This window comes from Rhododendron vialii, chromosome 3a (assembly GCF_030253575.1).
Source record: "Rhododendron vialii isolate Sample 1 chromosome 3a, ASM3025357v1".
Lineage (NCBI taxonomy): Eukaryota > Viridiplantae > Streptophyta > Magnoliopsida > Ericales > Ericaceae > Rhododendron > Rhododendron vialii.
The window spans coordinates 10,691,691-10,701,144 of NC_080559.1; the positions used below are offsets into that span (position 1 = coordinate 10,691,691).

The following is a 9,454-nucleotide window of genomic DNA, read 5'->3' on the forward strand; positions in this document are numbered from 1 at the left end:
AGACGGCTGAAATCGCGCGACTTCTTTAACATCCGAACTGTCTAAAGTCGAAATATACAGCTGAGATCGCGAGACTTCGTGAATAAGGAATTCAAGGAGCCTACGTGAATTAAGCCAACCCCATTGGAGTATCCTTATCTGAATATGTCCAATTTGTCCGTAGCATTTTTCATACTACTAGTTAGGGTAATTACCTATTTACAACAATTCCACAGCCTTTGTACACCAAGCTAATCATCAAAAACACAAACTTTTTAATTTACCAGTCTCTTAAAAACATACAGACAGGAAATACTAGTAAAACAGAACAAAAAGGCCCAAATAAACACACGGCTAGGCAGAGCATCATTGCAACATCCATCTCACTTATCAGCACGGCCACGACGAGGATCCTCCTCGCATTCCACGACCAAAACGCCACCCCGGCACTCAACCTCCGGGGGAGGGTCCACCCGTTCCACCGCCACAACACCCGGGCAACCCGTGGCGGTGGCAGGAGGATGTTCCAAGCGTTGTTCCACCACCACCACGCCCTTGCCCTCATCGTCAAGGCAGCCAACGTCGTTGAAAGTCTGCCCCGTTGCCTGGTCCGCTGTCTTGAGGGTTGCGGTCGCCTGTCCGACCGGAGTGCCTTCTACGTCGACCAGCACCACGTACGCGTCCACCACCTCCCTCTTCCTCTTGTCGTAATCGTCGTTGAAATCTTCATCTTGTAGTCTTAGTGCCGCCATCTTCCGCCTGGCTTCTGCGTCGTCTGCATCACCGAATTCGTCCTGCAAAATGGTGTGATTACTCATCACTTAAGCCCAATTATGCATATGATCTAAAAACCTCAATAATCATATGGCAAAATGTTACACTGCCTTGAGGCTTCACTTGTTCCTTGTTGAAGGTCTCATCCAAGAAATGGTGTAGAAGGGGGGAAAAAACTCACACAAATGTACCCCAAAAATGCACAAACTGCCAATGCACTCCAAATTGCACATTCAATGTATGTGAATCCCCCGCGTATCGCACCCAATACGCTTGCATGTGTCATATGAAGTACACATGCATCGAATTATTTCGAACGCATCAAGCATTGCTCATTCAAAACTATAAGAGCTGTTTCAGACAATTACCACGAACATAATTTATGGGTTCCATAGCATTACCCTCCTAAATCCTGGCTGGATCCTGTCCATATTTTCACATAAAGCGGTGCTACATCCATTGCACGGTTTCACTGCTATCTTAATCGCATCGTCTGCGAATGGGGGAGCAGTGAATGGGGGAGCAGTAAAAAAGTGAGCGATGGATGTAAACTTTTCGATTTTCATAGCGCTACTAAAAATAAGAACATATAGGCACACAAACAGGCAAAAATGTACTTTGAGATATATATTCTGTTAAAGAGCTACATTTTCTGGGAATCAACATGGTAGACTATACAACAAACATGCAAAAATAAACAACAAAGAAAAACACAAAACAGAAGGGCTGCTGTCGACTAACCAAGCAGAGCTCAGAACATTTACAAAAACATTTGAACAAAAACCAACAGAAGGATGACCATATTCTCTGCAGGTTCAATTTGCTAATATATCAGAGACGACTCACCTTGTTTTCCTGACCAGTAGTCTCCTCCCTCCTCCCAGTCAAGAACTCCACAGCCCTCTTCGCCTTATCCACCGCGGCGTCCTTCAACTCCGCAACCTTCCCCACGGCCGTATCCTTCGTCTCCTTCGCTCTCTCCGCAGTATAATCCTTGTACCCCCCTGCCTTCTCCGCCGTACTATCCTTCGTCTCCTCCGCCTTCTCCGCCGTCTTTTCCTTGGCCTCCCTCGCCTTCTCCACGGCAGTGTCCTTGGCCTCCTTCGCCTTCTCCGCGGCAGAGTCCTTATACTCGCTCACTTTCCCCAGAGTCCAATCCTTGGCCTGCTTCGCCTTCTCTGCCGCGGAATTCTTCGTCTGCTCCGCTTTCTCCGCCGTGTAATCCTTGTACTCTTTGGCCTTCTCCTTCGTCTCCTCAGCTTTCTCCTTGGCCGACTCTTTCGTCTCCTCCGCCTTCTCCTTGGCCCTTTCTTTCGCCTCCCTCGCCTTCTCCGTGAGATCCTCGGAACCCTCTCCCCTCATTCGATCTTCGGAAGCTTTGTCCCTCTTGCCGCCGGTAACCACCTTCAATAGGCTCCCGAGAATACCAGGCCTTTCCTCCTCTCGGTGATCGTTTGGCGGCCGATCATCGTCGTGCGACGGTTGATCCTCTCCTCCTCTCTCCCTATCCACGCCGGTAACCTCACCCAACTTCTCCTTCGCTTGCCTCGCCTTCTCCGCGGCCGACTCCTTCGTCTCCTCCAACTTCTCCTTTGCGGAATCCTTGTACTCCCCTGCCTTCTCCTTCGTCTCCTCCACTTTCTCCTTCGCCTTCTCTTTCGTCTCCCCCGCCTTCTGTTTAGCCTTCTCAGCAGGCGGAGGAGACTCGTTTCCGCCTCCCACTTCTTCCCTCCTCATCAGATCGTCATCGGAAGTAACGGGAGCCCTTCCGGTGACGGCCTGCTCGAGGGTTTCCGCAACCGACTTCAATACGTTCCCTATAACGCCCCGCTTTTCGTCGTCGTCCCGGGGTTGATCCCGATCAGACTCCGTTTTGGATGCCCCTCTTTCTTCCCCATACTGTTGTCTTCTTTGCTCTCTGTTTACGTCACTGAGCTCCGCCGCTGCCATTCTTGCTGCTGCCTCTGCCCTCTCCATCTTCTCTTGCGTTGATGCCATCTCTCTCTCTCTCTCTCTCTCTCTCTCTCTCTAAAGTGCAATAATCTCAAAATACGTAGGGATGCATGGGGAGAGTGGGGAGTTGGTTTTATATGTTCGGTGCTGTGTAATGATGGGGAGTGAGTGAACTGATTTGGGGATTGTGATATGGTGACACGTAGTTGACGTATGGTTGACACGTGGTGAGGTGGGATGGTTTCATGGACACGTCGGTGATTGTTTGGATGCATGAGGGGCGACACCCTTATCTTGGAGAATTTTTTGGGTGCCGGCCGAGCGGCGGTAGCATATCCAACGACTTTGAACTCAATTGTATCGAAAAATTATGTTCACGTATCGAACACTCTGAAATCAATTTTGTCTGAAATTATGTTTTAAAATTGTGTTAATAGCATTGCTCGATTAATTGTTTTAACTGCACAGATGTCAAATTTCTATATGCTAAATTCACATACACTGCCTTTCAAAAACAAAAAAACAAAAAAAAAATCATATGCATAAACCTTAGAAAAAAAAAAAATAATTATAAATTTGACCTCCCAGTTTCTTAAGCCAAGATTAGATCGAGATGCTCTAATCAACCAAAAGCAAATGCCAATTTTCTGATCGGAGAAGTCGTGAATAAGACAGTCACAGAGGCGTGCAATTTGGGCTGGGCTGTTCGCTCCTGCTTTGAACGGTTCGGATTAAATTCATTTCCATAAAAGTTTTATTATCCGGACCATCCAAAACTGAACAGATCCTGATTAAACTCTTTCCCAGAAAATTTTTATTATCCGGACCATCCAAAACTGGAATGAACGCACGCGATTCACCTCCAACTTGAAAAAGATCTGGAACTATAAATGACAGATTCTACGATACTGTAAACATACGTTTATTTATGTAAAATGTTTAACTAACGAATGAATTCAACCAACATTACACAAATCACATAAATCAACACAATAATTCATGTACACATCTTACTTGCACACCTCCTTCCCTTGAACACTCTGAAACAATTATCAACCGGTCAGGATATATCGGCGTCGTTTACGCGAACATTTAGTCTTCTGAGCCATATCGAATGAAGTATCATGTGAAAAACATCGAACCGCTTCGGACGCAAATTCACCTCGAAATGCCTCCTCACTTGCTTCCCCCTCCGCTGCAACCGTATATACTGTCTCTGAGAAATTCCCATCAGAATGGTCTTCAAATTCGGAATATCCTTCACCGTAACCTCAACCGAAAACGACTTCCAGTTTAGGACATCGCTAAATGGGGCTACGTAATGGTCCTTGATGATTACCGGAACGCAGCCCATGTAAAGCGCCTCGACCATCCTAGGACTAGCTACTTCGTACCCGCTTGGGCAGATGCAGTACCGGCTCTTGCGGATCATGCCATAGTACGAAACGCCTTTCGGAAGGTACTTGTGGACTTGGATGTCTACGTCCTTGTTTTCCCAATGCTCTAGAAGGACCGGCCTGATGGGACCGTGGACACCTCCTGCAAAGAAAGCCAAGATCGGCCGTCGCGAAGGGGAAGGACCACCAAGGAGGTGATTCGTGCTACCATCTGGGAGGAGGATTTCCGGGAAGGAGACATCTTTCGTTGGGTTGAATCCTTCGGATGTGTTTGCATTACATAGAGCTCGAATGGAGTTTTTGTAGAGGTCAGGGACGGCAGAGGAAAGTTCGGGCCCCTGCAATGCAGCAATTGCCAAAAAAAAAATTAGAACACTTTTGATTCATATTTTTTGGGATAGTATGAGGAACTTGGTTTGGATCGTTGATTCACGGATGGACAGTTAAAGAAATTCGGAAAGGTATTCAAACACGTCCAATATCAGAAAAACCAAAAATCAGTGCCTTTAAACCAGAAAACTTGCCCCGTTTGCAATTCGACATAGAGAGTCACGCGGAACCACTTCATTTGCACGAATGTCGGGTTCTTGCAAGAGTATGTATGTGTTTATAACATTGTACGGGCAAAATTTGGAGTGCTACCGAAATCCACTCAAGAACAAAAATTAGAACTTGAGAAAGCTGTTACTTGTAATTTTTAACCTTCTCCTAATGTGAGGGCAGAAACTTAAAAGCAATGCAGTGACTACTTACCCAATCATGGCAAGCAAGCATGAAGTGATCAGCCCCGAGGCTCCTATTCCAGTACTGGTATTTCCGCGCAACAAGATGGACGTAATCTTTGACTGTTTGTTTCATAGGACCCCAATGATCATGAGACTTCCTATCGTAAACGAAACGAACAATCAACGTAACGCTGAGTGGGAGGAAAAAGACATGTGCCTTTTCGGGATCTTTGGTGCGGAACTGGCTAATCTCCATATGGTAAATGAAATTTCCCTCCATTGCGTATATGCTCTTGCATGGACCGTCGTGAAAAACGGGCGGCTCACCTTCTTCATAGACAAATACCTTAAATTGTTTTTCCATTTCCAAGTAGCTCCTGGAGTTATAATGAAGATGAAATGCTTAGATCCAAAGCTTGAACTCAATATACAAAACTTCAAATTTGGTTGTAGTTTGGGGTTTACTTAACTTTTTGTTCGACGCAGTAATCCTAAACAAAACACTAGTGTACTATTCGAAATCGGTTCATGCTTGTAGAATAAAATCCCAGAAGCGAATAAATAATTGTTTTACTAATCAAATTATTTTTTTCATGGAAATATTGCTCGAGATCGATTATTGACTTGGATATCAATTAACTCACTCCAACGGATCCCATGAGTTACTGGATTAGTACGGTTATCAATCTATTCAAATCTTATAATGACTCACTCCGATGGATCCTTTGAAATACTCTGGGTAGTACGGTTATTACGCCATTCCAATCTTAAAACATGTTTCCATCGACAGATTAAAACAGAACACCTTTTTCTTTCTACAACAGTTTTCCGTTGTTATGAAGCAGCATGATAGACTCCATAAACTCTCCATTATAATTTCTATCCGTATCGCAAGCCATTCCTTAACTTGGGGAAAGACATGAAGATACGAAAGTTGTAAGAATGACAGAAAAGGTACCTGTGAAAAGCATTAGCATTCCAGTACATTGGACCTCCGGGGACATAGTCGGGGTCCTCTGATTGATTTCCGTTAATTCTGGCTTCTTTTATTACAGCACGAGCTTTTCCAAGACCAGCTTCAATATTGTGTAAATGGCTAGGTTTTCTCTTTGTTATTGCCTCCATGGAAAGAATGCCAGACTCATTCATGGAAGGAACAACATGGGGTCCAATTACGGTAGTATTCAAGCTCTCTCCAATCTTCTCAACCTGTTGAATTGATAAACACACCGACTTAAATATATATCAAAGTAAAACCAACTCGATAAATGAAAGATAACTAATCAATAGCATTTTCATTTCGTTCTTTCTAACAAATCAGATTGCATCAATAATTGCAATGATAAGAATACTAAAACGGAAAAAGAAGTTAGGTACGCTCAGGATTTTCACGAGATGCATTAAGTACAATAGATAACCAAAGCAACATTCCTTCAATAACACAACACAAATTCAAGTTGTCTCTACGCAGATTGTTAATTTACCTTCTCGAGAAGCATTAAGAACAAAAGACATTCAAAGCAACGTTCTATCCAAATTCACTCATGAAATGCCAATAGCGCGCAAAACTTACTTTCATATGCCAAATTTGGTCTACCTCTCCTCTTAGTGCTACCCTCTAATATAAGGTCATAACCATATCTTCTCTTAACTACGGCATCTACCGAGCTACATAGCCCTGCCCACATCTATTCTTTCTCATCTTATCTTCTAGGATTTGGGCATGTCTATGTAGATTGGAAGATGCGGAAGTTTGAAATGATCTAGCTAGGTTTGTTGGATATCACGGAACATAGTGCCTTTGATAGAGCTCAATGGTGGCAACAAAGTCGTATAATTAATTGGGACTTGTTAAGGCTTGGTAATGATTTTCGCTTTCCATTTTCGTATACATGTACTCTAATGTCTATCTTGTTATGCTTACAATTATACACAGCTTACAATCATACACAACTCAATTTCAAGGCTAATATGACTAGATTTTGAATTCCATTTATAAAAAAATTGGGTGCAAAAATAATTTCCCTATGTACTAGGTGTAGAACTAAATATATCATTTCACTAGAAGTTCACACTTCAATCTCAGTGTCATATTTTGATCCTTCACGTGCATTGCCACCTCTTGTTCATAACGTACATCAAAATTCATTACTCTTTCAAAGCCAGAAAACATGGGGTATAAAAACTACAACAGTTTCTTAATTTCTTTTCTTCCATTCTGGTATATTATCCTTTTCTTCAACCAAAAAAAAAAATGGAAAAGAAGGAAGAAATTCTGGCAGTATGGAAATTAATACCATGCCTTTTGCAAAGTAACTACATACACATACTCAACAAGCATATATGTGTGTGCCAGAATACTATATCTAGGGTTGAGTATTGTGTTCGTGTTCTGTCATTTCGGAATTTGTCCGTTTTCGGGTACGTGTCAAAACAGACAAGAGATAATGTACCATCCACGAAAATTTTTTATTTCACGGATCCTCTGTCCTCGAAAATGTTTTTTCCTATCCCAAATCATGCTCTTCGACCCGACCGACCCTTCGTAGCACTCTTAACAAAAACCTTTAATTCAGACACGAGACATGAGATTCTCTGCTCCCAATATTTATCCTCTCTCAATGATGAGACACTTCAACCCTGTTACCATTAGTCCCCTCTAAACCCCAACATACCCTAATTCATTCACACAACAAGATCCTCTGTCTCAGGTTTTTCTTATCCAAATCCAATGCATGCACTTAGGCCTATGGGCCATTAATTCGTTAATTTTGAAAAAAAAATGATGCTCCATTTCACCACTTCATTGAGGAACATGCCTTTTGTAGGACTCCTGTCCTCAACCCTTTCCAATAAAGAGATATACTTATTTCCGGAGCAGCTGGAAACAACTTGTTTACAGCAGCTGTCCATCACGACTGTAAAAGTGTTTTGGATGGTCCGGATTTTAATGAAACTTTTCCGGGGAGAAGAAGAAAAGTTTCATTAACATATCCAAACTATCCAAAAAACTGTTGGATGGTCACAATTGAGCGCTGTAAACTATTATTTATGGCTGCTCCGGAAATAAGATTTTCTCTCCAATAAAACACAAACTTACGGTCAATAGATACTTATTGGTTATTAGTGCTAGCCCGTACTTACGGCACTACGCATTCCGCATTCCAGTTGGAAGGAAATGACAGTTGTGTGATTTAGATGAAAACCATGGGTACTTAACCGGGAAGTGGGAGGATGAATTACAGCCTTTAGATCAAGTGAATCTAAGCCGTTCCAACAACTTGTCCCCACACCTTTCTGTTTTTATAATAGAGATGATTTTTGCCTTCCATTTGCTTATAAATGCACTATAAAATTTAGCTTGTAAGTGTTTAAAACTAAACACAAGTCACAGCTCAATTTTAAAGCACGTTAAAAGAATTTTTTTTTTTTGAATTGCATTATAAAAACAAATGTGTGCAAAAATCATTTCCCTTTGTACGAGAGAGAGAGAGAGAGAGAGAGAGAGAGCAAACATCCACATAAATATTGGGTGACATACACATACCATATACGTAAATACATTTATAGTAGCATACTTATTTCAATACAACTCATATACAGAGAAACAGAGGAAAACAGGGCACTTACAGTGGTCTGGATTTCAATGGCTTCTACGGCAAGCGGCAGTGGCGAACCCAAAGAACCGTTGAGTTTAACGGACTCATGATCTGGGATAGCATCCTCTTGTCGGTGAACATTTCCGGTTCCATCGCCGACCAATCTCGAACGCCAATCTGTTTCATTTAAATGGGCTCCACTTCCCTCCTGATCAGATGAAACAGAGCTAGAACTGTTTGCACCCAATAATACTCCTACTTCAGAAGAAGAAGAAGAAGAAGAAGAAGATGGAGATGGAGATGGAATAGTAACAGGACTCCGTAAACCCCAATTGGAATTCTTCGGACCCAGTAAACCCATAAACCCGGATACAACTATCAGTGGAACTACAAACCAAACAAGCTTCAGTGAGTACGATGATGAAGAGGAACAGAGTCTTTTGATCTCCCCCATTCCTCTCTCTCTCTCTCTCTCTCGCTCTCTAGAACAGCGAAACTCTACTGCACCGCTTTATTTCTTTCTATTTAGATATGTGCATGTATTGGTATTGGTAGATACATGTTTGTTTAACTTCTGGGTGGGTAATAACACCGTATGGACTCTCTCTCTCTCTCTCTCTCTCTCTCTCTCTCTCTCTTCCTGGGTAAAGTTGAAGGGGGAAGAGGTTCTTGGGGCATGGGCAGAGCAACAATTGGGAAGAGATGGTTGCGCCAACAGGCCAAGCGTGCTCTCTCTCTCTCTCCTGTTTTTTACTCGCAATGCAAAATACTGAAATAAGGAAGCTTTTTTACTTCATTTCCAATTCTGCCCTTTCTCAAATCTCCGTCCACCGATTTACATCATAAATAGAGTTTAAATTCTTTCCCCCACGGTTTGCCCTCATTCATTGTGGATTCATTGTGGGCTCACTGTGGGCTCTACCGTGCATTCATTACAATATTTTAGAAGTCAAAGGATTAAAAAAATTGGGACGGAGAGAGAGAGTACATTCTCCATTTGGATTAATAGAGCTATAAACAAAAATAT

The 9,454-nt window shown here is 42.6% G+C and overlaps 2 protein-coding genes across 4 annotated transcripts; both read right to left on the reverse strand.

Moving 5' to 3' along the window:
* Nucleotides 1-293: 293 nt before the first annotated feature.
* Nucleotides 294-2,864, reverse strand: LOC131318421 (embryonic protein DC-8-like). Of its 3 annotated transcripts, XM_058348155.1 has the most exons (3): nt 2,392-2,864; nt 1,600-2,337; nt 294-773 (listed from the first exon to the last, which is right to left on the reverse strand). In XM_058348155.1, exons 1-3 carry the CDS (start codon nt 2,749-2,751, stop codon nt 363-365), a joined length of 1,509 nt encoding a protein of 502 aa, XP_058204138.1. In that variant the 5' UTR covers nt 2,752-2,864; the 3' UTR covers nt 294-362. The 3 variants fall into 3 exon arrangements, with proteins under 3 accessions (XP_058204138.1, XP_058204139.1, XP_058204137.1); XM_058348156.1 differs by having other exon boundaries at nt 294-703; nt 1,596-2,862; XM_058348154.1 differs by having other exon boundaries at nt 1,600-2,859.
* Nucleotides 2,865-3,614: 750 nt separating this feature from the next.
* LOC131318422 (probable glycosyltransferase At5g03795) lies at nt 3,615-9,244 on the reverse strand. Its single transcript, XM_058348158.1, has 4 exons — nt 8,459-9,244; nt 5,787-6,037; nt 4,857-5,205; nt 3,615-4,441 (listed from the first exon to the last, which is right to left on the reverse strand). The coding sequence occupies exons 1-4, from the start codon at nt 8,879-8,881 to the stop codon at nt 3,767-3,769; spliced, it is 1,698 nt and encodes a 565-aa protein (XP_058204141.1). The 5' UTR covers nt 8,882-9,244; the 3' UTR covers nt 3,615-3,766.
* Between the last annotated feature and the right edge of the window lie 210 nt (nt 9,245-9,454).

Bases quoted from the DNA above. Each gene is read 5' to 3' on its own strand.
- LOC131318421 (XM_058348154.1), bottom strand. From the start codon at position 2,751: ATGGCATCAACGCAAGAGAAGATGGAGAGGGCAGAGGCAGCAGCAAGA. The intron at 774-1,599 runs GTGAGTCGTCTC...ACCATTTTGCAG, and splicing joins CTACTGGTCAGGAAAACAAG to GACGAATTCGGTGATGCAGA.
- LOC131318422 (XM_058348158.1), bottom strand. From the start codon at position 8,881: ATGGGGGAGATCAAAAGACTCTGTTCCTCTTCATCATCGTACTCACTG. The intron at 6,038-8,458 runs GTAAGTGCCCTG...TCAATTCAACAG, and splicing joins CCATTGAAATCCAGACCACT to GTTGAGAAGATTGGAGAGAG. The intron at 5,206-5,786 runs GTACCTTTTCTG...TTATAACTCCAG, and splicing joins AATGCTAATGCTTTTCACAG to GAGCTACTTGGAAATGGAAA.